General features: G+C 51.2%; 2 protein-coding genes across 2 annotated transcripts in view; both read right to left on the bottom strand.

The window, feature by feature from the left end:
* The window catches only part of LOC142316971 (uncharacterized), a 57,753-nt gene extending 37,347 nt beyond the window's left edge, over positions 1 to 20,406 (bottom strand). Inside the window, 3 exon segments of the mRNA XM_075352804.1 lie at positions 7,642 to 7,812; positions 16,661 to 16,759; positions 20,318 to 20,406. Of these exon segments, the coding sequence (XP_075208919.1) occupies positions 7,642 to 7,812; positions 16,661 to 16,738 (249 nt within the window). The 5' untranslated portion in view covers positions 16,739 to 16,759; positions 20,318 to 20,406.
* Positions 20,407 to 24,850: 4,444 nt separating this feature from the next.
* WDR97 (WD repeat domain 97) overlaps positions 24,851 to 27,896 on the bottom strand; it is a 126,009-nt gene continuing 122,963 nt past the window's right edge. The window contains exon 27 of the mRNA XM_075315986.1: positions 24,851 to 25,495. Within this exon, the coding sequence (XP_075172101.1) occupies positions 25,299 to 25,495 (197 nt within the window). The 3' untranslated portion in view covers positions 24,851 to 25,298. The remainder of the gene's footprint in view (positions 25,496 to 27,896) is intronic.

Genomic DNA, 27,896 nt, shown 5'->3' with positions numbered 1-27,896 from the left:
TGGGAAGATGGAGTTGCAGGGTGAGTGCATATGTGGGAAGATGGAGTTGCAGGGTGAGTGGCATATGAGGGAAGATGGAGTTGCAGGGTGAGTGGCATATGAGGGAAGATGGAGTTGCAGGGTGAGTGGCATATGAGGGAAGATGGAGTTGCAGGGTGAGTGCATATGTGGGAAGATGGAGTTGCAGGGTGAGTGGCATATGAGGGAAGATGGAGTTGCAGGGTGAGTGCATATGAGGGAAGATGGAGTTGCAGGGTGAGTGCATATGTGGGAAGATGGAGTTGCAGGGTGAGTGGCATATGAGGGAAGATGGAGTTGCAGGGTGAGTGGCATATGAGGGAAGATGGAGTTGCAGGGTGAGTGGCATATGAGGGGAGATGGAGTTGCAGGGTGAGGGGCATATGTGGGGAGATGGAGCTGCAGGGTGAGTGCATATGAGGAAATATGGAGTTGCAGGGTGAGTGGCATATGAGGGAAGATGGAGCTACAGGGTGAGTGCATATGAGGAAATATGGAGTTGCAGGGTGAGTGGCATATGAGGGAAGATGGAGTTGCAGGGTGAGTGGCATATGAGGGAAGATGGAGTTGCAGGGTGAGTGGCATATGAGGGAAGATGGAGCTGCAGGGTGAGTGCATATGAGGGAAGATGGAGCTGCAGGGTGAGTGGCATATGTGGGAAGATGGAGTTGCAGGGTGAGTGGCATATGTAGGAAGATGGAGTTGCAGGGTGAGTGGCATATGTAGAAAGATGGAGTTGCAGGGTGAGTGGCATATGTAGGAAGATGGAGCTGCAGGGTGAGTGGCATATGAGGGAAGATGGAGCTGCAGGGTGAGTGGCATATGAGGGAAGATGGAGCTGCAGGGTGAGTGGCATATGAGGGAAGATGGAGCTGCAGGGTGAGTGGCATATGAGGGAAGATGGAGTTGCAGGGTGAGTGGCATATGTGGGAAGATGGAGTTGCAGGGTGAGTGGCATATGAGGGAAGATGGAGTTGCAGGGTGAGTGGCATATGAGGGAAGATGGAGCTGCAGGGTGAGTGCATATGAGGGAAGATGGAGTTGCAGGGTGAGTGGCATATGAGGGAAGATGGAGCTGCAGGGTGAGTGGCATATGAGGGAAGATGGAGTTGCAGGGTGAGTGGCATATGTAGGAAGATGGAGTTGCAGGGTGAGGGGCATATGAGGGAAGATGGAGCTGCAGGGTGAGTGGCATATGTGGGAAGATGGAGTTGCAGGGTGAGGGGCATATGTGGGAAGATGGAGTTGCAGGGTGAGGGGCATATGAGGGAAGATGGAGTTGCAGGGTGAGTGGCATATGAGGGAAGATGGAGTTGCAGGGTGAGTGGCATATGAGGGAAGATGGAGTTGCAGGGTGAGTGGCATATGAGGGAAGATGGAGTTGCAGGGTGAGTGGCATATGTGGGAAGATGGAGTTGCAGGGTGAGTGGCATATGAGGGAATATGGAGTTGTAGGGTGAGTGGCATATGAGGGAAGATGGAGCTGCAGGGTGAGTGGCATATGAGGGAAGATGGAGCTGCAGGGTGAGTGGCATATGAGGGAAGATGGAGCTGCAGGGTGAGTGGCATATGAGGGAAGATGGAGTTGCAGGGTGAGTGGCATATGAGGGAAGATGGAGCTGCAGGGTGAGTGGCATATGTGGGAAGATGGAGCTGCAGGGTGAGTGGCATATGAGGGAAGATGGAGCTGCAGGGTGAGTGGCATATGTGGGAAGATGGAGCTGCAGGGTGAGTGGCATATGAGGGAAGATGGAGTTGCAGGGTGAGTGGCATATGAGGGAAGATGGAGTTGCAGGGTGAGTGCATATGTGGGAAGATGGAGTTGCAGGGTGAGTGGCATATGAGGGAAGATGGAGTTGCAGGGTGAGTGGCATATGAGGGAAGATGGAGTTGCAGGGTGAGTGGCATATGAGGGAAGATGGAGCTGCAGGGTGAGTGCATATGTGGGAAGATGGAGTTGCAGGGTGAGGGGCATATGTGGGGAGATGGAGCTGCAGGGTGAGTGCATATGAGGAAATATGGAGTTGCAGGGTGAGTGGCATATGAGGGAAGATGGAGCTGCAGGGTGAGTGCATATGAGGAAATATGGAGTTGCAGGGTGAGTGGCATATGAGGGAAGATGGAGTTGCAGGGTGAGTGGCATATGAGGGAAGATGGAGTTGCAGGGTGAGTGGCATATGAGGGAAGATGGAGCTGCAGGGTGAGTGCATATGAGGGAAGATGGAGCTGCAGGGTGAGTGGCATATGTGGGAAGATGGAGTTGCAGGGTGAGTGGCATATGTAGGAAGATGGAGTTGCAGGGTGAGTGGCATATGTAGAAAGATGGAGTTGCAGGGTGAGTGGCATATGTAGGAAGATGGAGTTGCAGGGTGAGTGGCATATGAGGGAAGATGGAGCTGCAGGGTGAGTGGCATATGAGGGAAGATGGAGTTGCAGGGTGAGTGGCATATGAGGGAAGATGGAGCTGCAGGGTGAGTGGCATATGAGGGAAGATGGAGTTGCAGGGTGAGTGGCATATGTAGGAAGATGGAGTTGCAGGGTGAGGGGCATATGAGGGAAGATGGAGCTGCAGGGTGAGTGGCATATGTGGGAAGATGGAGTTGCAGGGTGAGGGGCATATGAGGGAAGATGGAGTTGCAGGGTGAGGGGCATATGTGGGAAGATGGAGTTGCAGGGTGAGTGCATATGAGGGAAGATGGAGCTGCAGGGTGAGTGCATATGTGGGAAGATGGAGTTGCAGGGTGAGTGGCATATGAGGGAAGATGGAGTTGCAGGGTGAGTGGCATATGAGGGAAGATGGAGTTGCAGGGTGAGTGGCATATGTGGGAAGATGGAGTTGCAGGGTGAGTGGCATATGAGGGAATATGGAGTTGTAGGGTGAGTGGCATATGAGGGAAGATGGAGCTGCAGGGTGAGTGGCATATGAGGGAAGATGGAGCTGCAGGGTGAGTGGCATATGTGGGAAGATGGAGCTGCAGGGTGAGTGGCATATGAGGGAAGATGGAGCTGCAGGGTGAGTGGCATATGTGGGAAGATGGAGCTGCAGGGTGAGTGGCATATGAGGGAAGATGGAGTTGCAGGGTGAGTGGCATATGAGGGAAGATGGAGCTGCAGGGTGAGTGCATATGTGGGAAGATGGAGTTGCAGGGTGAGTGCATATGAGGGAAGATGGAGCTGCAGGGTGAGTGGCATATGAGGGAAGATGGAGTTGCAGGGTGAGTGGCATATGTGGGAAGATGGAGTTGCAGGGTGAGTGGCATATGAGGGAAGATGGAGTTGCAGGGTGAGTGGCATATGTGGGAAGATGGAGTTGCAGGGTGAGTGGCATATGTGGGAAGATGGAGTTGCAGGGTGAGGGGCATATGTGGGAAGATGGAGTTGCAGGGTGAGTGGCATATGAGGGAAGATGGAGTTGCAGGGTGAGTGGCATATGAGGGAAGATGGAGTTGCAGGGTGAGTGGCATATGAGGGAAGATGGAGTTGCAGGGTGAGTGGCATATGAGGGAAGATTGAGCTGCAGGGTGAGTGGCATATGAGGGCTGCAGACTGACAGAAGGATGTGAAGGGGTGCAGAGTGTTTGAGAGGGGTAAGTTGGGGTACAGACAGGGTGAGATATGTGGGCAGGGTGTGTGATATGGGGGTGCAGGCTGTATGGGGTGTAGTGTGTGTGATATGGTGGTGCAGGCTGTATGGGGTGTAGTGTGTGTGATATGGGGGTGCAGGCTGTATGGGAAGCAGGGTGTGTGACATATGGGGGTGTAGTATATTACAGGTGTGCTATATGGAGGTGTATATAGTGGTGTAGTATATGGGGGTATAGTGATGTAGTATATTACAGGTGTACCATATGGAGGCGTAGTATATTACAGGTGTGCTATATGGAGGTGTAGTATATTACAGGTGTGCTATATAGGGGTGTAGTGATGTAGTATATTACAGGTGTGCTATATGGAGGTGTAGTATTATACAGGTGTACTATATGGGGGTGTACTATATTACAGGTGTAGTATATGGGGTGTAGTGATGTAGTATATTACAGGTGTACTATATGGAGGTGTAGTATATTACAGGTGTGCTATATGGAGGTGTAGTATATTACAGGTGTGCTCTATGGAGGTGTAGTATATTACAGGTGTGCTCTATGGAGGTGTAGTATATTACAGGTGTGCTCTATGGAGGTGTAGTATATTACAGGTGTGCTCTATGGAGGTGTAGTATATTACAGGTGTGCTCTATGGAGGTGTAGTATATTACAGGTGTGCTATATGGAGGTGTAGTATTATACAGGTGTGCTCTATGGAGGTGTAGTATATTACAGGTGTAGTATATGGGGTGTAGTGATGTAGTATATTACAGGTGTACTATATGGAGGTGTAGTATATTACAGGTGTGCTATATGGAGGTGTACTATATTACAGGTGTAGTATATGGGGTGTAGTGATGTAGTATATTACAGGTGTACTATATGGAGGTGTAGTATATTACAGGTGTAGTATATGGGGTGTAGTGATGTACTATATTACAGGTGTAGTATATCGGAGGTGTATTATATAGTGGTGTAGTATAATACAGGTGTAGTATATGCAGGGGGGGTGTAGTATATTACAGGTATATGGAGGGAGTGTAGTATATAGGGGTGTAGTGGTGTAGTTTATTACAGGTGTAGTATATGGAGGGGGTGTAGTGATGTAGTATATTGGGTAGAACTGAGGTAATTATATTAGTCCGGCCCTCTAAACCAATCCCAATTTCTCATGCGGCCCCATGGGAAAATTAATTGCCCACCCCTGCTGTATCATCTCCCAGCAGTCTCCTCTCATCACCCAGAATCCTCCAGTGTACACTGTATAATCTCCCAGCAGTCTCCTCTCATCACCCACAATCCTCCAGTGTACACTGTATAATCTCCCAGCAGTCTCCTCTCATCATCCAGAATCCTCCAGTGTACACTGTATAATCTCCCAGCAGTCTCCTCTCATCACCCAGAATCCTCCAGTGTACACTGTATAATCTCCCAGCAGTCTCCTCTCACCACCCACAATCCTCCAGTGTACACTGTATAATCTCCCAGCAGTCTCCTCTCATCACCCAGAATCCTCCAGTGTACACTGTATAATCTCCCAGCAGTCTCCTCTCATCACCCAGAATCCTCCAGTGTACACTGTATAATCTCCCAGCAGTCTCCTCTCATCACCCACAATCCTCCAGTGTACACTGTATAATCTCCCAGCAGTCTCCTCTCACCACCCAGAATCCTCCAGTGTACACTGTATAATCTCCCAGCAGTCTCCTCTCATCACCCAGAATCCTCCAGTGTACACTGTATAATCTCCCAGCAGTCTCCTCTCACCACCCAGAATCCTCCAGTGTACACTGTATAATCTCCCAGCAGTCTCCTCTCACCACCCAGAATCCTCCAGTGTACACTGTATAATCTCCCAGCAGTCTCCTCTCATCACCCAGAATCCTCCAGTGTACACTGTATCATCTCCCAGCAGTCTCCTCTCATCACCCAGAATCCTCCAGTGTACACTGTATCATCTCCCAGCAGTCTCCTCTCACCACCCAGAATCCTCCAGTGTACACTGTATAATCTCCCAGCAGTCTCCTCTCACCACCCAGAATCCTCCAGTGTACACTGTATAATCCCCCAGCAGTCTCCTCTCATCACCCAGAATCCTCCAGTGTACACTGTATAATCTCCCAGCAGTCTCCTCTCACCACCCAGAATCCTCCAGTGTACACTGTATAATCTCCCAGCAGTCTCCTCTCACCACCCAGAATCCTCCAGTGTACACTGTATAATCTCCCAGCAGTCTCCTCTCACCACCCAGAATCCTCCAGTGTACACTGTATAATCTCCCAGCAGTCTCCTCTCATCACCCAGAATCCTCCAGTGTACACTGTATAATCTCCCAGCAGTCTCCTCTCATCACCCAGAATCCTCCAGTGTATAATGTATCATCTCCCAGCAGTCTCCTCTCACCACCCAGAATCCTCCAGTGTACACTGTATAATCTCCCAGCAGTCTCCTCTCATCACCCAGAATCCTCCAGTGTACACTGTATCATCTCCCAGCAGTCTCCTCTCACCACCCAGAATCCTCCAGTGTACACTGTATAATCTCCCAGCAGTCTCCTCTCATCACCCAGAATCCTCCAGTGTACACTGTATAATCTCCCAGCAGTCTCCTCTCACCACCCAGAATCCTCCAGTGTACACTGTATAATCTCCCAGCAGTCTCCTCTCACCACCCAGAATCCTCCAGTGTACACTGTATAATCTCCCAGCAGTCTCCTCTCATCCCCCAGAATCCTCCAGTGTACACTGTATAATCTCCCAGCAGTCTCCTCTCATCACCCAGAATCCTCCAGTGTACACTGTATAATCTCCCAGCAGTCTCCTCTCACCACCCAGAATCCTCCAGTGTACACTGTATAATCTCCCAGCAGTCTCCTCTCACCACCCAGAATCCTCCAGTGTACACTGTATAATCTCCCAGCAGTCTCCTCTCATCCCCCAGAATCCTCCAGTGTACACTGTATAATCTCCCAGCAGTCTCCTCTCATCCCCCAGAATCCTCCAGTGTACACTGTATAATCTCCCAGCAGTCTCCTCTCATCACCCAGAATCCTCCAGTGTACACTGTATCATCTCCCAGCAGTCTCCTCTCATCACCCAGAATCCTCCAGTGTACACTGTATCATCTCCCAGCAGTCTCCTCTCATCACCCAGAATCCTCCAGTGTACACTGTATAATCTCCCAGCAGTCTCCTCTCACCACCCAGAATCCTCCGTTGTACACTGTATAATCTCCCAGCAGTCACCTCTCCTCTCCCAGAATCCTCCGTTGTACACTGTATCATCTCCCAGCAGTCACCTCTCCTCTCCCAGAATCCTCCAGTGTACACTGTATAATCTCCCAGCAGTCACCTCTCCTCTCCCAGAATCCTCCAGTGTACACTGTATCATCTCCCAGCAGTCACCTCTCCTCTCCCAGAATCCTCCAGTGTACACTGTATAATCTCCCAGCAGTCACCTCTCCTCTCCCAGAATCCTCCGTTGTACACTGTATAATCTCCCAGCAGTCACCTCTCCTCTCCCAGAATCCTCCGTTGTACACTGTATAATCTCCCAGCAGTCACCTCTCCTCTCCCAGAATCCTCCAGTGTACACTGTATAATCTCCCAGCAGTCTCCTCTCCTCTCCCAGAATCCTCCAGTGTACACTGTATAATCTCCCAGCAGTCTCCTCTCACCACCCAGAATCCTCCAGTGTACACTGTATCATCTCCCAGCAGTCTCCTCTCACCACCCAGAATCCTCCAGTGTACACTGTATCATCTCCCAGCAGTCTCCTCTCACCACCCAGAATCCTCCGGTGTACACTGTATCATCTCCCAGCAGTCTCCTCTCACCACCCAGAATCCTCCAGTGTACACTGTATAATCTCCCAGCAGTCTCCTCTCCTCTCCCAGAATCCTCCAGTGTACACTGTATAATCTCCCAGCAGTCTCCTCTCATCCCCCAGAATCCTCCAGTGTACACTGTATCATCTCCCAGCAGTCTCCTCTCCTCTCCCAGAATCCTCCGTTGTACACTGTATCATCTCCCAGCAGTCACCTCTCCGGTCAGCAGCTCGGTGATCTTGTTGGTGAGTTCTAGGATCCTTTTCTCGGGTATCGGTGAGTGCGGGGCTTCTGTGATGGGGCCGAGGTTCTTTCCTTCTGACTCCTGTACATGGATGATGGGAGTCACACATTCGCCCAATGTCTTCTTCACGATTGTGTAATCCTGTGTATAGAGAGTAACAGTTAACCGAGTCGGGTATTCCTCCTCCCTTAGTATAAAGTAGGAGATGGTGACCCTACCTACTAAGATCTAGAGAGGCCACATCTCTAATAGTGTAGACCTTACTTAGGAGAAGACTTTCATAAAGAATGTGTCTAGGACGACTACAACATTGGCGGAAGGTCTGAAGAATAAAACTTTTGAGGAGAGACTTACAAAGGTCATCTCACGTGGTCTCTGTAGCAGCTGTGAGCTCTACTGTCTCCTCACATCCTGGTTGTCGGGAGGCTGGTGCCGCTCCTTCAGTGACCGTTCTGGTCAACAGCCCCTTTCCACTACTACACAATCTCCTCGGTCAGTGCTGGATCTGAGCCACTGTAGTTACATATAGAGATACCAGAGACTTTGAAAAAACACGGCTCGGAAAGTGAGAGCCATGATTAGAACTATTGTGGAAACTGCCTGAGTGGTGCTAAGTGCGGGGGGCATTGTGATTATGTGGACTGATGAGAGACCGGAGTTAAAATGGAGTGGGAGTGAGGTATAGATAAAATAATGGGGTGGACAGAGGTGGCTGCTATATTATTCCTCTCCGAGAATGTAACTAGTATGCACTCTGGACCAGGCACTAGTGGCCGAGCTTCATGGAAACCAGCTGTATACCATGTAAGATAAAAGTTCTCATTGCAAGATAATAACAGCATATAGAAAGAGAAAGTTACACGCTGTTCAGGGCCACCTTTACAGGTCTGTGTTAGTGTGGTGTCCGTTTTCACACTTACTGGAGACATGTTTTTGTGGAGGTCGCCTGAGCTGTATTTTGTTTGTTCAAACGTAATAAGAATATCTGTGTATATAAATAATAAAAATGTAGATGTAGTTGTTTAATAATCTGTCTGTCTATGTAGCAATTGCACAGATCTATAATACTCCCTGTTCAAAGCTGTATAGTCATAAAGGAGTTAATCAAAGATAATGAAGCCAGAATGTGAAGCTGCAAAGTCTTATCAGTAGCTTTCACATAGAAAGAATGTACAAGAAACAAACTGCACTGTGAGAAATTAAGGAGTAAAAGTACTCCCTGTCTAGCTTCAAGGTTAGAAATGTAGATTGTATAATTGGGTGTCTTGTTGGAATACACGAGTTTAGTTGATGATGCTGGCTCAAGGAGAGCATGTCTGTGTGTTCATTGTCTGATACACTGATATATCGGCACTGGTATACAGCTAATACAGCACCGTCTCTGGATATCCCAAACGAAGACTCCAAATTCCTCCCTTGACATTTTCACCCTCAACATGTGTTAATGTGCTCCACACGGAGACATGTTCGTTTTTTTGTGTCAGCACAGCTGATCAAGCCAATGGTCATGTGTCAGTGAAAAACACAAACATTCATGTTCCATTCATGTGATATTGATCAAAATTAAAAGCAGTTAAGAAGTTAAATATTTTTATTAGTGATAAGTGAGCCTGCTCGGCACTGCCAGGTGCTCGATTGAGCATCGGGTGCTCGTCACTCATCGAATATCCTTGTGTTAGGGCGCCATGCTCAAGTTCCCAACCCAAATGTTTCATGGCTGTTTGTCAGCCATTAAATATGCGGGGATTGCCTGTCAATCACGGTAATGCCATAGCCATGTTGGTTTGTTGCTTTACAGCCCCTTCTATAGGTATACTGCTGCTGCAACCCAACTGCGTTGGTTAGGGCACGTGTAATGTTATGGGACAGGTGCTGGTGTAAGGCGAGGACGGCACACCAGGAAATATACCGGCGGATGGGGACTGAATACTACGGAACAGTCGCCGCCATGAGGCTGTGAAAAACCTCAGTGTCCATACGGCAATCAGTGAGGATACACAAGTACATAGCACCCCGTGTACTTTCTTTCTCCATCCCCACCTGGTCCACATGCACAGTAAGGGGCACTTTGCACACTACGATATTGCAGGTGCGATGTCGGTGGGGTCAAATCAAAAGTGACGCACATCCGGCATTGCAGATGATATCGTAGTGTGTAAATCCTTTATGATACGATTAACGAGCGCAAAAGCGTCGTAATCGTATCATCGGTGTAGTGTCCGACATTTCCATAATGTAGCTGCAGCAACGGTACGATGATGTTTCTTGTTCCTGCGGCAGCGCACATCGCTGTGTGAGAAGCCGCAGGAGCGAGGAACCTCATCTTACCTGCGTCACTGCGGCTTACGTCGGCTATGCGGAAGGAAGGAGGTGGGCGGGATGTTTACGTCCCGCTCATCTCCGCCCCTCCGCTTCTATTGGCCTCCTGCCGTGTGACGTCGCTGTGACGCTGCACAACCCGCCCCTAAAGAAGGAGGAGGTTCGCCGCCCAGAACGACGTGTCAGGTAAGTGCGTGTGAAGCTGCAGTAGCGATAATGTTCGCTGCGGAAGCAATCACAAGATATCGCAGCTGCGACGGGGGCGGGGACTATCGCGCTCGGCATCGCAAGCATCGGCTATCGTAGTGTGCAAAGTACCCCTAAGGATTTGAGTAGACACAGAAGCGGGATGGTTACATTGATTATTGTGTCATCGCCGCTCACCATCTTGGTTGATTTCTCAAAGTTCAGTAGAACCTCACAGATGCCACACATCCATGGCCACTCGTCCGATCTTATGTGCGGAATATGACCAGATACAGATGGGCATGGTGGAGCTGGTATTCAACTACTGCCCTCTGCTGCTCACAAAGCCTTGCCAACATATGTAATCTTGCGTTCCAGTGCGTGGATACACCGCACACCAGTCGGTAAGCTGGTACTTGAAAATGCTGCTACCGCACTGCCAGACTGTAGGTGGCTTGTGGAAATTGGTGCACGCGTGGTGAATCTTCACAAGGAGCTCAGGCAAATCTGGGTAGGTTTGAGCACTACGTTGAGCATGTGGGCTAAACATGGTACGTGTGTCAGGTTCCCAAGCTTCAGAGCTGCCACCAATTTACAGCCTTTATCCCATATGACCATTCTTGGTTGTAGATTAAGCAGACGCAGTTCTGTCTGATGTTAGACCTTTCTCTATGGCGGAGTGCGGTTTGCCACCTAAACAAATTAGGTCACCATTTCACCGAAGCAGTGCTTCCAGCGTGCCACCAATATGGATTACCCAATACTTGGTTGCGGCTCCTTTTGCATGAATTCCTGCATCAATGCGGCAATGTGGCATGGAGGCGATTAGCTTGTGGCACTGCTGAGGTGTTATGGAAGCCCAGGTTGCTTTGATAGCCGCCTTCAGCTCGTCTGCATTGTTGGCTCTGGTGGCGCTCGTAGATTCTTTGAGGTATCAACCGGCTGTATTACAAAGGGCCGGTATGTTTTGCAGAAACGTGGGTGGGTGCTCTGCAATGTGAAGTTGGCTGGGACCTGTGGTTCCACAGGATTGCATTACATGCAGAGCCATGGAAGGGTGTGTGATGCTGATTACACACTCCTTACCACCTGTGGGTGTGGCTCCAGGGGTTAAAGCAATCCTGTCTCTGAACCTGGGTGGAGTGTGTCTAGGGCAGTCTAGAGAGAGGCTGGCTCCAGACGTCCAGTGTGTGTGCTGGAAACAAGTGAGAGCAGAGCCGGGAGCTCTGGGTGTATCAGCCTGTGTGGAGGCTGAACACAGGGCTCTGAAATTGAGTCTGAGTTGAGACTGAGGTGAGTGCAGCCAGGCCAGGGCTGTAGGGTCGAATCTCTCCAGGAGGAGAGACAGACGGGTCTGCAGAGGGCCCTGGGTGCTGGAAGGAACCTTGGCTAGAGCTGTATGCTGGCAGGAGCCAGAGAGAGGGGAAGTTGCTAAAACTTCCAATATGGACTTATAATGGACTGGATGCCCACGGTACGTGGATCGTTTATGTTTAAGGGCAGTTTATGCTGAGTGTTTTTAAATAAACTGCCGGAATTTCTATAAAGAGACTGTGTACATATGTTTCTGAAGCTACCTCACACCGCTGCAAGCGAGTGGAACCCCCACGTTGCCTGCAACGTGTATATGGTGTCTCGAATGCGGGCATGCGGTCTGGTTGCTAGGGGCAACGCAGCCTGGTTGCTAAGGGCAACGGCCTAGGACGTATTGCTGTGGATCAGCGGGTCCACGAAAATCGTGTCGGCGCACTCAAGCAGCTGGCGGTGGATCGGCGGGTCCACGAAAATTTTGTCTGCGCACTCAAGCAGCTGGCGGTGGATCGGCGGGTCCACGAACAGGGACAGCGTGCAATCAGTGGGTCTGCATGGTTCTGTGCTGCAGTGGCGAGAGACCAGTGACTGGAGGTTCCAGGCCAGCCGGAATTGCGAGGCCCTGCTTGGTGAGCAGTGATACACCACAGGCTGGAGATCCTGGTTGTACGGGCGGTACAACCCGGAGAGGTTAGTGGTTCTCTAACCCCCCCCCCCCTTGTCTTTGACCACCGGGTATTACCCATTGGAGTGCTCCTCCTGTTCCTATTCTCGTTGCAGCATGGAGGGGCTGCAGAGCCAGCAGCACCAACAGCATGTGCCAGGAGTCCCAGAAGGGGATGGTTACCCAAAAGGGGCGGAGTCCCAGAAGGGGGTGGTTACCCAAAAGGGGGAGGAGTTCCAAAAGGGAATGGTTACCCAAAAGGGGTTGGAGCATTCACAAGTCGAACAGATGGACTATAGCAAGGGGCAATGGGGTTCGCTTTACCTATGTCCTACCTGCGGTATAGGCTATCCATCCGATGTGAGGCCACAGAAGTGCTCCGTGGACTTGAATGGGCTACATGTGTCCGGTCTGTTGGACCCGGGGAGCCAGCTGACCTTAGTGAGACCCATGTCCAATCTCCATTTTATGGATGGTAGGACAATATAAGGAAGCTGTGTGCATGGGACCACTAAAGAATATCCTCTGGCCAGAGTGATGATTCAGACGCCTGACCGTATGGGGCGCCCAGATGTGGGTGTGGTTCAGGATTTGATCTATCCCGTTATCATAGGTCGGGACTTTGAGTTGTTTAAGGACTTATGGAAGACAGAGGCCGGGACCGATTGCATGGGAATGAGTCGGCATTCCCCTAAGAAGGCCTCTTTACTGTACGAGGTTAAAAGGGGTCCTTGTTGTGCAGTTGTGTGGTAAGGAGGAGATAGTATCTCCTAAAATTGACTGTCCTAAGTTAGGGGTGACCAAAGAAAATAATGGACGGACCCAACTTAGTGACATAAGGACTAAGGGAATAACCGATAGCGTGACCGTTAAAAACGGGGTAGCTCCAGAAAGGGAGGCAGATATCTGGTTAAGTGGGGACATGATAGTCCAGGATACCAGGGGGAGTGATGATGACTCCAGTAAAGACACTGACTCTAGAAAGGTGACAAACGAGTACAGTGTGGTACAGAGTTGAGTAAGGGAGCTGGAGAAAGAAGTGGCTGAGCTCCGAAGTCGCTTGGCAGAGTACCAGTCCAGGTCCCAGGGAGCCTTGGAGCAGATGGAGCAGCGAGTGTCGATCCTGACCAAAACTTATTGAAGCAGGGGAGGCCCAAAGAGAGCTGACTCTGGAAGCGAAACTGGACAAGCATGTGGAAGCGGCAGGGATGAATGAGACTTCTGTAGTCAAGTGCATGGTGGATATACCTGAGGACTTAAGAGAAGCGTGTGCCACCGAGGGCATGCATGACGAATTTAAGAGAGCTGTGGAAGCGTGTGAGGTCTACTGTACCCCAGAGGCTGAACAGTTAGTGATATTGTCCACCAGTGACATTACTGGGCAGCGGGTGGCTATTCTAAAGGACATGCACTTCAGATGTGTTCGTATGAAGTGGAAGGTCCAACTGCAAAATGAGGAAGCCACAAGACAGCTAGAGTATAAAAGGAAAGCGCAGAGTCTGGCGGAAGATATTGTCCAAGTACCCCGGGCTCTGGTGGGGAGAGTCATTGGAAGAACCGGACGAGTCATGCAAGACATGGTGAATAAGTCGGGATTAGTGCGATTAAGAATCCCTGCTGCTAACGAGAGCAAGATACCCAGGGAAGCTGGTATGGCTCCGTTCGTCTGTGTCGGGACTGTAGAGAGTCTTGGAAACATTCGAAGCCTTCTTGGATATGGGGTACACCATGTACGTGACATGGAGCGGTTGAGGCAAGAAAACCTGAAAATTAAGGAGCAGCTTCGCCAACTGTGTGGGGGACAGCAGCCGTGTTCTCCCCGTTGTTCAGAGGAAAGAAGTGGAAGATGGCGTGTCGGTCCAGTAGTTAAGACACGCGATAAAAGGAATCGCCGACAGAGAAGTACCCTGCGATGTACTGTAGATAGTGGCCGCTATGAGCTTAGAGTTCCTGATAGTAGCCCTGGGGGTACACGAGTAAGCCTAGGTTAGGACAAGACTGTAGGTGTGACTGGCGACGTGTCTCTCTACTACGGTGACCCTGGGAGGGGGTCAGGGAGAGAACGGTCCGGAAATGGGACGTCCTTTAACCCTCGGTTGACAAGACCGGGTTTGGTGACAGTGTTGGGCGATGTCTCAGGGCCTAATGCTCTTGGGCACCTTGGACGGCCCTCTCGACTGGTGGGGCATGGCAGGGGGGGGGGATACCCTGTCTCGCGGCCCCAGGTCGTTGGCAAGTGTTCTCCCCTACGGGTTTGAACAGAGGGGGAGGGTATGTGACGTATCAACCGGCTGTATTACAAAGGGCCGGTATGTTTTGCAGAAGCATGGGTGCTCTGCAATGTGAAGTTGGCTGGGACCTGTGGTTGCACAGGATTGCATTACATGCAGAGCCATGGAAGGGTGTGTGATGCTGGTTACACACTCCTTACCACCTGTGGGTGTGGCTCCAGGGGTTAAAGCAATCCTGTCTCTGAACCTGGGTGGAGTGTGTCTAGGGCAGTCTAGATAGAGACTAGCTCCAGACGTCCAGTGTGTGGACTGGAAACAAGTGAGAGCAGAGCCGGGAGCTCTGGGTGTATCAGCCTGTGTGGAGGCTGATCACAAGGCTCTGATATTGAGTCGGAGGTGAGTGCAGCCAGGCCAGGGATGTAGGGCCGAATCTCTCCAGGAGGAGAGACAGACTGGGGTCTGCAGAGGGCCCTGGGTGCTGGAAGGAACCTTGGCTAGAGTTGTACGCTGACAGGAGCCAGAGAGAGGGGGAAGTTGCTAAAACTTCCACTATGGACTTATAATGGACTGGATGCCCACGGTACGTGGATAGTTTATGTTTAAGGGCAGTTTATGCTGAGTGTTTTTAAATAAACTGCCGGAATTTCTATAAAGAGACTGTGTACGTGTGTTGCTGAAGCTACCTCACACCGCTGCAAGCGAGTGGAACCCCCACGTTGCAGGGCGCAACGTTAGAATTCTCTATGGGGTTTAGGTCAGGGGAGTTTGCTGGACAATCAAGCCCAGTGATACTGTGGTTAGTAAACCAGGTATTGGGACTTTTGTCAGTGTGGACAGGGGCCAGGTCCTGCTGGAAATTGTAGTTTCCATCTACAGAAAGCTTGTCGGCAGAGGGAAGCATGAAGAGCTGTACAATGTCCTGGTAGACGCTGTGCTGACTTTGGTCTTGATAAAGCACAGTGGAGCTACACCAGCAGATGACATGGCCCCCAAACCATCAGTGATTGTGGAGACTTCACACCAGACCTCAGCAGCTTGGATTGTGGCCTCCACTCTTCCTCCAGACTCTGGGACCGCGATTTCCAATTGAAATGAAAACTTTAATTTCATCTTAAAATAGCACCTCGGACCCTGAGAACAGTCCAGATCTTCTTCTCCTTGGTCCAGGTAAGACGCTTCTGGCGTTGTCTATTGGTCATGAGTGGTGACACAAGGAATGCGACACTTGTCGCCCATGTCCTGGATACGTATGTGTGTGGTGGCTCTAGAAGCGCTGACTCCAGCCGCATCCACTCCTTGTGAATCTCCCCCAAATTTATGGATGGCCTTTTCTTAACAATCCTATCAAGGCTGCGGTTATCCCGATTGCTTGTGCACCTTTTTTACCACACTTTTTCCTTCCACTCAACTTTCCATTAATATGCTTGGATACAGCGCTCTGTGAACAGCCAGCTTCTTTACCAATGACCTTTTGTGGCTTACCCTCCTTGTGGAGTGTGTTAATGACTGCCTTCTGGTTCTGGACATCTGTCAAGTCAGCAGTGTTCGCCATGATTGTGTAAACTACTGAACCAGACTAAGGGACCATTTTAAACGCTTAGGAAACCTTTTTCAGGTGTTTTGCGGTAATTCTTCTTATTTTCTGAGAAAATGACTTTTGGGATTTCATTGGTTGTAAACCATAATCAACAACATTAACAGAAATAAACACATGAAATAGATCCCTCTGTGTGTAATGACTCTATATAATTTATAATAAACATGTGAAATACATCACTGTGTGTAATGACTCTATATAATATATAATATACACGTGAAATAGATCCCTCTGTGTGTAATGACTCTATATAATATATAGGAATAGATCCCTCTGTGTGTAATGACTCTATATAATATATAGGAATAGATCCCTCTGTGTGTAATGACTCTATATAATATATAGGAATAGATCCCTCTGTGTGTAATGACTCTATATAATATATAGGAATAGATCCCTCTGTGTGTAATGACTCTATATAATATATAGGAATAGATCCCTCTGTGTGTAATGACTCTATATATTATATAGGAATAGATCACTCTGTGTGTAATGACTCTATATAATATATAGGAATAGATCACTCTGTGTGTAATGACTCTATATAATATATAGGATTAGATCCCTCTGTGTGTAATGACTCTATATAATATCTGTCTTTTCTTTTGTATTGAATTACTGAAATAAATGATCTCTTTGGTGATATTGTAAGTCACTGAGAGGCACTTGTGGAGGTTTTACCTCTCCGCTCAGCAGGGAGATTATCTCCAGCGTGAAGTGTAATATCCTCCGGGTGAGGTCCGTCTTGTCCTCGTACATGGTGACACATTCAGGAGGAGGCTATAGAAGAGAAAACAGGATGAACTTCTTACTATACGGAGAGTCCCATTTTCTTCATATAACTGTGGCTCCAATAGTCGTAGACACTCGATTTCCTAAGGTTCTCATTTATTGTACATTCCTCTATAGATGTGAGCGGGGTGTGTACACTCCTCTATAGATGTGAGCGGGGTCTGTACACTCCTCTATAGATGTGAGCGGGGTCTGTACACTCCTCTATAGATGTGAGCGGGGTCTGTACACTCCTCTATAGATGTGAGCGGGGTGTGTACATTCCTCTATAGATGTGAGCGGGGTCTGTACACTCCTCTATAGATGTGAGCGGGGTCTGTACACTCCTCTATAGATGTGAGCGGGGTCTGTACACTCCTCTATAGATGTGAGCGGGGTCTGTACGCTCCTCTATAGATGTGAGCGGGGTGTGTACACTCCTCTATAGATGTGAGCGGAGTCTGTACACTCCTCTATAGATGTGAGCGGGGTGTGTACACTCCTCTATAGATGTGAGCGGGGTGTGTACACTCCTCTATAGATGTGAGCGGGGTCTGTACACTCCTCTATAGATGTGAGCGGGGTGTGTACATTCCTCTATAGATGTGAGCGGGGTCTGTACACTCCTCTATAGATGTGAGCGGGGTGTGTACATTCCTCTATAGATGTGAGCGGGGTCTGTACGCTCCTCTATAGATGTGAGCGGGGTCTGTACACTCCTCTATAGATGTGAGCGGGGTCTGTACACTCCTCTATAGATGTGAGCGGGGTGTGTACGCTCCTCTATAGGTGTGAGCGGGGTCTGTACATTCCTCTATAGATGTGAGCGGGGTGTGTACGCTCCTCTATAGATGTGAGCGGGGTGTGTACACTCCTCTATAGATGTGAGCGGGGTGTGTACGCTCCTCTATAGATGTGAGCGGGGTGTGTACGCTCCTCTATAGATGTGAGCGGGGTGTGTACGCTCCTCTATAGATGTGAGCGGGGTGTGTACGCTCCTCTATAGATGTGAGCGGGGTCTGTACACTCCTCTATAGATGTGAGCGGGGTGTGTACTCTCCTCTATAGATGTGAGCGGGGTCTGTACACTCCTCTATAGATGTGAGCGGGGTCTGTACATTCCTCTATAGATGTGAGCGGGGTGTGTACACTCCTCTATAGATGTGAGCGGGGTCTGTACATTCCTCTATAGATGTGAGCGGGGTCTGTACATTCCTCTATAGATGTGAGCGGGGTGTGTACACTCCTCTATAGATGTGAGCGGGGTGTGTACACTCCTCTATAGGTGTGAGCGGGGTCTGTACACTCCTCTATAGATGTGAGCGGGGTGTGTACATTCCTCTATAGATGTGAGCGGGGTCTGTACATTCTCTATAGATGTGAGCGGGGTCTGTACACTCCTCTATAGATGTGAGCGGGGTCTGTACATTCCTCTATAGATGTGAGCGGGGTCTGTACATTCCTCTATAGATGTGAGCGGGGTGTGTACACTCCTCTATAGATGTGAGCGGGGTGTGTACACTCCTCTATAGGTGTGAGCGGGGTCTGTACACTCCTCTATAGATGTGAGCGGGGTGTGTACATTCCTCTATAGATGTGAGCGGGGTCTGTACATTCCTCTATAGATGTGAGCGGGGTGTGTACACTCCTCTATAGATGTGAGTGGGGTCTGTACACTCCTCTATAGATGTGAGCGGGGTGTGTACACTCCTCTATAGATGTGAGCGGGGTCTGTACACTCCTCTATAGATGTGAGCGGGGTGTGTACACTCCTCTATAGATGTGAGCGGGGTCTGTACATTCCTCTATAGATGTGAGCGGGGTGTGTACACTCCTCTATAGATGTGAGCGGGGTCTGTACATTCCTCTATAGATGTGAGCGGGGTGTGTACGCTCCTCTATAGATGTGAGCGGGGTGTGTACACTCCTCTATAGATGTGAGCGGGGTCTGTACACTCCTCTATAGATGTGAGCGGGGTGTGTACACTCCTCTATAGATGTGAGCGGGGTGTGTACACTCCTCTATAGATGTGAGCGGGGTCTGTACACTCCTCTATAGATGTGAGCGGGGTGTGTACACTCCTCTATAGATGTGAGCGGGGTCTGTACATTCCTCTATAGATGTGAGCGGGGTGTGTACACTCCTCTATAGATGTGAGCGGGGTGTGTACGCTCCTCTATAGATGTGAGCGGGGTCTGTACATTCCTCTATAGATGTGAGCGGGGTGTGTACACTCCTCTATAGATGTGAGCGGGGTGTGTACGCTCCTCTATAGATGTGAGCGGGGTCTGTACATTCCTCTATAGATGTGAGCGGGGTCTGTACACTCCTCTATAGATGTGAGCGGGGTCTGTACATTCCTCTATAGATGTGAGCGGGGTCTGTACACTCCTCTATAGATGTGAGCGGGGTGTGTACGCTCCTCTATAGATGTGAGCGGGGTCTGTACATTCCTCTATAGATGTGAGCGGGGTGTGTACATTCCTCTATAGATGTGAGCGGGGTCTGTACACTCCTCTATAGATGTGAGCGGGGTGTGTACACTCCTCTATAGATGTGAGCGGGGTGTGTACACTCCTCTATAGATGTGAGCGGGGTGTGTACATTCCTCTATAGATGTGAGCGGGGTCTGTACATTCCTCTATAGATGTGAGCGGGGTCTGTACACTCCTCTATAGATGTGAGCGGGGTCTGTACATTCCTCTATAGATGTGAGCGGGGTCTGTACACTCCTCTATAGATGTGAGCGGGGTGTGTACGCTCCTCTATAGATGTGAGCGGGGTCTGTACATTCCTCTATAGATGTGAGCGGGGTGTGTACACTCCTCTATAGATGTGAGCGGGGTCTGTACATTCCTCTATAGATGTGAGCGGGGTGTGTACACTCCTCTATAGATGTGAGCGGGGTGTGTACACTCCTCTATAGATGTGAGCGGGGTGTGTACGCTCCTCTATAGATGTGAGCGGGGTGTGTACGCTCCTCTATAGATGTGAGCGGGGTGTGTACGCTCCTCTATAGATGTGAGCGGGGTGTGTACGCTCCTCTATAGATGTGAGCGGGGTGTGTACGCTCCTCTATAGATGTGAGCGGGGTGTGTACGCTCCTCTATAGATGTGAGCGGGGTGTGTACGCTCCTCTATAGATGTGAGCGGGGTCTGTACGCTCCTCTATAGATGTGAGCGGGGTCTGTACGCTCCTCTATAGATGTGAGCGGGGTCTGTACGCTCCTCTATAGATGTGAGCGGGGTCTGTACACTCCTCTATAGATGTGAGCGGGGTGTGTACACTCCTCTATAGATGTGAGCGGGGTCTGTACACTCCTCTATAGATGTGAGCGGGGTGTGTACGCTCCTCTATAGATGTGAGCGGGGTGTGTACGCTCCTCTATAGATGTGAGCGGGGTGTGTACGCTCCTCTATAGATGTGAGCGGGGTCTGTACATTTCCCCTATAGATGTGAGCGGGGTCTGTACATTTCCCCTATAGATGTGAGCGGGGTCTGTACATTTCCCCTATAGACTCCAGACTCTTCTCTTAGATTCCCACAACCCCCTGCGGCCACTTACCGTATATATCACGTCTCCTGGAGCCTCCGTGTACAACCTCCGAAAACGGCTGACACCAGAGAGAACAACCTTCCCGACTGCACCGAAAGCCCTGTGATGACATCGGCACCACGTGACCATACTGTAGTGTGGGCGGAGCTGATGTCTAAGCTGGTGGAGGCGGAGACCGTGTCCGGAGAAGGACCTGCTGACGTCACCCGGTCATGTGATTTTGTCGAGTCACATGACTACTCTGAAGCCGCTGTCAGTGAATGTGATGTGCTAAAGCTGTGACCATAAGATGCGACGGCTGGAAAGTGAGGAAGGAGAGAAAGGCGTAAAATAACATGGCGGCGGTGTGGAGCACACTAAGGTGTATGAAGGGGGGTTATGGGGCACACTGAGGTGTATGGAGAGGGTATGGGGCACACTGAGGTGTATGGAGAGGGTATGGGGCACACTAAGGTGTATGAAGGGGGTTATGGGCCACACTGAGGTGTATGGAGAGGGTTATGGGCCACACTGAGGTGTATGGAGAGGGTTATGGGGCACACTGAGGTGTATGGAGAGGGTTATGGGGCACACTGAGGTGTATGGAGGGGGGTTATGGGGCACACTGAGGTGTATGAAGGGGGGTTATGGGGCACACTAAGGTGTATGAAGGGGGTTATGGGGCACACTGAGGTGTATGGAGGGGGGTTATGGGGCACACTGAGGTGTATGGAGGGGGGTTATGGGGCACACTGAGGTGTATGGAGAGGGGTTATGGGGCACACTAAGGTGTATGGAAGGGGGTTATGGGGCACACTGAGGTGTATGGAGGGGGGTTATGGGGCACACTGAGGTGTATGGAGGGGGGTTATGGGGCACACTGAGGTGTATGGAGGGGGGTTATGGGGCACACTAAGGTGTATGGAAGGGGGTTATGGGGCACACTGAGGTGTATGGAGGGGGGTTATGGGGCACATTGAGGTGTATGGAGGGGGGTTATGGGGCACACTGAGGTGTATGGAGAGGGTATGGGGCACACTGAGGTGTATGGAGGGGGGTTATGGGGCACACTGAGGTGTATGGAGAGGGTATGGGGCACACTGAGGTGTATGGAGAGGGTATGGGGCACACTGAGGTGTATGGAGGGGGGTTATGGGGCACACTGAGGTGTATGGAGAGGGTATGGGGCACACTGAGGTGTATGGAGGGGGGTTATGGGGCACACTAAGGTGTATGGAAGGGGGTTATGGGGCACACTGAGGTGTATGGAGGGGGGTTATGGGGCACACTGAGGTGTATGGAGGGGGGTTATGGGGCACACTGAGGTGTATGGAGAGGGTATGGGGCACACTGAGGTGTATGGAGGGGGGTTATGGGGCACACTGAGGTGTATGGAGAGGGTATGGGGCACACTGAGGTGTATGGAGAGGGTATGGGGCACACTGAGGTGTATGGAGGGGGGTTATGGGGCACACTAAGGTGTATGGAAGGGGGTTATGGGGCACACTGAGGTGTATGGAGGGGGGTTATGGGGCACATTGAGGTGTATGGAGAGGGTATGGGGCACACTGAGGTGTATGGAGGGGGGTTATGGGGCACACTGAGGTGTATGGAGAGGGTATGGGGCACACTGAGGTGTATGGAGGGGGGTTATGGGGCACACTGAGGTGTATGGAGGGGGGTTATGGGGCACACTGAGGTGTATGGAGAGGGTATGGGGCACACTGAGGTGTATGGAGGGGGGTTATGGGGCACACTGAGGTGTATGGAGGGGGGTTATGGGGCACACTGAGGTGTATGGAGGGGGGTTATGGGGCACACTGAGGTGTATGGAGGGGGGTTATGGGGCACACTGAGGTGTATGGAGGGGGGTTATGGGGCACACTGAGGTGTATGGAGGGGGGTTATGGGGCACACTGAGGTGGATGGAGAGGGTATGGGGCACACTGAGGTGGATGGAGAGGGTATGGGGCACACTGAGGTGTATGGAGAGGGTTATGGGGCACACTGAGGTGTATGGAGGGGGTTATGGGGCACACTGAGGTGTATGGAGGGGGGTTATGGGGCACACTGAGGTGTATGGAGGGGGGTTATGGGGCACACTGAGGTGTATGGAGAGGGTATGGGGCACACTGAGGTGTATGGAGGGGGGTTATGGGGCACACTGAGGTGTATGGAGGGGGGTTATGGGGCACACTGAGGTGTATGGATGGGGGTTATGGGGCACACTGAGGTGTATGGATGGGGGTTATGGGGCACACTGAGGTGTATGGAGAGGGGTTATAGGGCCACACTGAGGTGTATGGATGGGGGTTATGGGGCACACTGAGGTGTATGGAGAGGGGTTATAGGGCCACACTGAGGTGTATGGATGGGGGTTATGGGCCACACTGAGGTGTATGGAGGGGGGTTATGGGGCACACTGAGGTGTATGGAGGGGGGTTATGGGGCACACTGAGGTGTATGGAGAGGGTTATGGGGCACACTGAGGTGTATGGAGAGGGTTATGGGGCACACTGAGGTGTATGGAGAGGGTTATGGGGCACACTGAGGTGTATGGAGAGGGTTATGGGGCACACTGAGGTGTATGGAGGGGGGTTATGGGGCACACTGAGGTGTATGGATGGGGGTTATGGGCCACACTGAGGTGTATGGAGGGGGGTTATGGGGCACACTGAGGTGTATGGAGGGGGGTTATGGGGCACACTGAGGTGTATGGAGAGGGTTATGGGGCACACTGAGGTGTATGGAGAGGGTTATGGGGCACACTGAGGTGTATGGAGAGGGTTATGGGGCACACTGAGGTGTATGGAGAGGGTTATGGGGCACACTGAGGTGTATGGAGAGGGTTATGGGCCACACTGAGGTGTATGGAGGGGGGTCATGGGGCACACTGAGGTGTATGGATGGGGGTTATGGGCCACACTGAGGTGTATGGAGGGGGGTTATGGGGCACACTGAGGTGTATGGAGGGGGGTTATGGGGCACACTGAGGTGTATGGAGAGGGTTATGGGGCACACTGAGGTGTATGGAGAGGGTTATGGGGCACACTGAGGTGTATGGAGAGGGTTATGGGGCACACTGAGGTGTATGGAGAGGGTTATGGGCCACACTGAGGTGTATGGAGGGGGGTTATGGGGCACACTGAGGTGTATGGATGGGGGTTATGGGCCACACTGAGGTGTATGGAGGGGGGTTATGGGGCACACTGAGGTGTATGGAGGGGGGTTATGGGGCACACTGAGGTGTATGGAGAGGGTTATGGGGCACACTGAGGTGTATGGAGAGGGTTATGGGGCACACTGAGGTGTATGGAGAGGGTTATGGGCCACACTGAGGTGTATGGAGGGGGGTCATGGGGCACACTGAGGTGTATGGATGGGGGTTATGGGCCACACTGAGGTGTATGGAGGGGGGTTATGGGGCACACTGAGGTGTATGGAGGGGGGTTATGGGGCACACTGAGGTGTATGGAGAGGGTTATGGGGCACATTGAGGTGTATGGAGGGGGGTTATGGGGCATATTGAGGTGTATGGAGAGGGTTATGGGGCACATTGAGGTGTATGGAGAGGGTTATGGGGCACATTGAGGTGTATGGAGGGGGGTTATGGGGCACATTGAGGTGTATGGAGAGGGTTATGGGGCACATTGAGGTGTATGGAGAGGGTTATGGGGCACATTGAGGTGTATGGAGGGGGGTTATGGGGCACACTGAGGTGTATGGAGGGGGGTTATGGGTCACACTGAGGTAGGTGTATGGAGGGGGGTTATGGGGCACATTGAGGTGTATGGAGGGGGGTTATGGGTCACACTGAGGTAGGTGTATGGAGGGGGGTTATGGGGCACATTGGGGTGTATGGAGGGGGGTTATGGGGCACATTGGGGTGTATGGAGGGGGGTTATGGGGCACATTGAGGTGTATGGAGGGGGGTTATGGGGCACATTGAGGTGTATGGAGGGGGGTTATGGGGCACATTGAGGTGTATGGAGGAGGGTTATGGGGCACACTGAGGTGTATGGAGGGGGGTTATGGGCCACACTGAGGTGTATGGAGGGGGGGTTATGGGGCACACTGGGGTGTATGGAGGGGGGGTTATGGGGCACACTGGGGTGTATGGAGGGGGGCTATGGGGGCACACCGAGGTGTATGGAGTGGGGCTATGGGGCACACTGGGGTGTATGGAGGGGGGCTATGGGGCACACTGAGGTGTATGGAGGGGGGTCATGGGGCACACTGAGGTGCATGGAGGGGGGTCATGGGGCACACTGAGGTGTATGGGGGAGGTGTTGGGACACTGAGGAGTATAGGGAGTGCTGAGGTGTATGGCGGGGGGGGCACGTTGTGGTGTATTGGGAGTGCTGAGGTGTATGGTGGGGACCCCCAGTTCTGGGGGTGGGTCCTGTATTTCCCTAGTTGGGTTGTGTCTTTGGCTTGTGCACATGCACTAAACAAGTCCTCACACCCTTCCTCCCTCTCGTAGGGCTCCCTGAATCGGCACGGAAGGGTCTGGGTCTGGGCCATTGCAGATCCGGTGGAGCAGGAATGCTGGGATAACAGACGCAGGAATCATCAGCTTTAATGTATCAAAAATTAAAACATCCAAACAATGACACACAAGATATGTCGACAAGTGGCTAAAGTGCTGCACCGAGAACCAACGCGTTTTGGCAATCCCTGTGGCTCTGCTGTAATCATGGTTATAACCGCTACCGTACATCCAGTGTCGCCCGCAGCCGGCGTCTGTAGATGGTGACTGATCCGCTATCAGCTGCTCATTCTGGGTCAGTCACCGTCTGCTGCCGATGGCGTCACACAGACGCGGGGTGGATCAGGGTCAGTCCAGACTTGAATGGTTTGCGGAAATGTAACCCGGCTCGTATAGAGCACGAGCGATCCGGAAATTACTCTATGTACAACAATAACAGAAACTGAAGACTGTGGATGGTGAAAATGAAGGGGCCTAAAGCTTCACCATAAAAGCATCATCTGGGAGATGTGGCTCCCGCCATTAATATCTCTCTGTGTAGGATTGCTGCACAATGAAATGTCTCTGAATGTCTTGTCTGAGGGAGCCGGTGAAATATTCCCTCGCGGAGGCGTCTGTGTCACCGATGAACGGGTGGACGGTCACCTTCTTCACAGGCAGGTTAATAAACGGGATGATGTCAGAACGTAGAAGTGGGCGAAGAGCATAAACGTTTCCACCTGGAAGAGAAAATGTGATGATGATGAGTCTGAAGACGGTAGGACAGGAGGGCCACAGCGCTAACATCTGAAGAGGGTACAACAGGAGGGCCACAGTACTAACATCTGAAGACGGTAGAATAGGAGGGCCACAGCGCTAACATTTGAAGAGGGTAGAATAGGAGGGCCACAGTGCTAACATCTGAAGACGGTAGAATAGGAGGGCCACAGCGCTAACTTCTGAAGACAGTAGAACAGGAGGCCCACAGTACTGACATCTGAAGAGGGTAGAACAGGAGGGCCACAGCGCTAACTTCTGAAGACAGTAGAACAGGAGGCCCACAGTACTAACATCTGAAGAGGGTAGAACAGGAGGGCTACTGCGCTAACCTCTGAAGAGGGTACAACAGGAGGGCCACAGTGCTAACTTCTGAAGATGGTAGAACAGCGCTAACATCTGAAGAGGGTACAACAGGAGGGCCACAGTGCTAACTTCTGAAGATGGTAGAACAGCGCTAACATCTGAAGAGGGTACAACAGGAGGGCCACAGCGCTAACTTCTGAAGATGGTAGAACAGCGCTAACATCTGAAGAGGGTACAACAGGAGGGCCACAGTGCTAACTTCTGAAGATGGTAGAACAGCGCTAACATCTGAAGAGGGTACAACAGGAGGGCCCAGCACTAACATCTGAAGATGGTAGAACAGCGCTAACATCTGAAGAGGGTACAACAGGAGGGCCACAGCGCTAACTTCTGAAGATGGTAGAACAGCGCTAACATCTGAAGAGGGTACAACAGGAGGGCCACAGCGCTAACATCTGAAGATGGTAGAACAGCGCTAACATCTGAAGAGGGTACAACAGGAGGGCCACAGCGCTAACTTCTGAAGATGGTAGAACAGCGCTAACATCTGAAGAGGGTACAACAGGAGGGCCACAGTGCTAACTTCTGAAGATGGTAGAACAGCGCTAACATCTGAAGAGGGTACAACAGGAGGGCCACAGCGCTAACATCTGAAGAGGGTGCAACAGGAGGGCCACAGCGCTAACTTCTGAAGATGGTAGAACAAGAGGGCCACAGCGCTAACATCTGAACAGGGTACAACAGGAGGGCCACAGCGCTAACATCTGAAGAGGGTAGGACAGGAGGGCCACAGCGCTAACTTCTGAAGACAGTAGAACAGGAGGCCCACAGTACTAACATCTGAAGAGGGTAGAACAGGAGGGCCACAGCACTAACTTCTGAAGAGGGTAGAACAGGAGGCCCACAGTACTAACATCTGAAGAGGGTAGAACAGGAGGGCCACAGCACTAACATCTGAAGAGGGTAGGACAGGAGGGCCACAGCGCTAACTTCTGAAGATGGTAGAACAGGAGGGCCACAACGCTAACTTCTGAAGACAGTAGAACAGGAGGCCCACAGTACTAACATCTGAAGAGGGTAGAACAGGAGGCCCACAGTACTGACATCTGAAGAGGGTAGAACAGGAGGGCCACAGCACTAACATCTGAAGAGGGTAGGACAGGAGGGCCACAGCGCTAACTTCTGAAGATGGTAGAACAGGAGGGCCACAACGCTAACTTCTGAAGACAGTAGAACAGGAGGCCCACAGTACTAACATCTGAAGAGGGTAGAACAGGAGGGCCACAGCGCTAACTTCTGAAGACAGTAGAACAGGAGGCCCACAGTACTAACATCTGAAGAGGGTAGAACAGGAGGGCTACTGCGCTAACCTCTGAAGAGGGTACAACAGGAGGGCCACAGTGCTAACTTCTGAAGATGGTAGAACAGCGCTAACATCTGAAGAGGGTACAACAGGAGGGCCACAGCGCTAACTTCTGAAGATGGTAGAACAGCGCTAACATCTGAAGAGGGTACAACAGGAGGGCCACAGCGCTAACTTCTGAAGATGGTAGAACAGCGCTAACATCTGAAGAGGGTGCAACAGGAGGGCCACAGCGCTAACTTCTGAAGATGGTAGAACAAGAGGGCCACAGCGCTAACATCTGAAGAGGGTACAACAGGAGGGCCACAGCACTAACATCTGAAGAGGGTAGAACAGGAGGGCCACAGCACTAACATCTGAAGAGGGTAGGACAGGAGGGCCACAGCGCTAACTTCTGAAGATGGTACAACAGGAGGGCCACAGCGCTAACATCTGAAGAGGGTAGGACAGGAGGGCCACAGCGCTAACTTCTGAAGATGGTAGAACAGGAGGGCCACAGCGCTAACATCTGAAGAGGGTAGAACAGGAGGGCCACAGCGCTAACATCTGAAGAGGGTAGAACAGGAGGGCCACAGCGCTAACATCTGAAGAGGGTAGAACAGGAGGACCTCGGCGCTAACCTCTGAAGAGGGTAGAACAGGAGGGCCACAGCGCTAACATCTGAAGAGGGTAGAACAGGAGGACCTCGGCGCTAA

This window comes from Anomaloglossus baeobatrachus, chromosome 6, assembly GCF_048569485.1.
Source record: "Anomaloglossus baeobatrachus isolate aAnoBae1 chromosome 6, aAnoBae1.hap1, whole genome shotgun sequence".
In the NCBI taxonomy this organism is placed as follows: domain Eukaryota; kingdom Metazoa; phylum Chordata; class Amphibia; order Anura; family Aromobatidae; genus Anomaloglossus; species Anomaloglossus baeobatrachus.
Note: the sequence above shows the minus strand (reverse complement) of the source record. Positions and strands in the feature narration are given on the sequence as shown.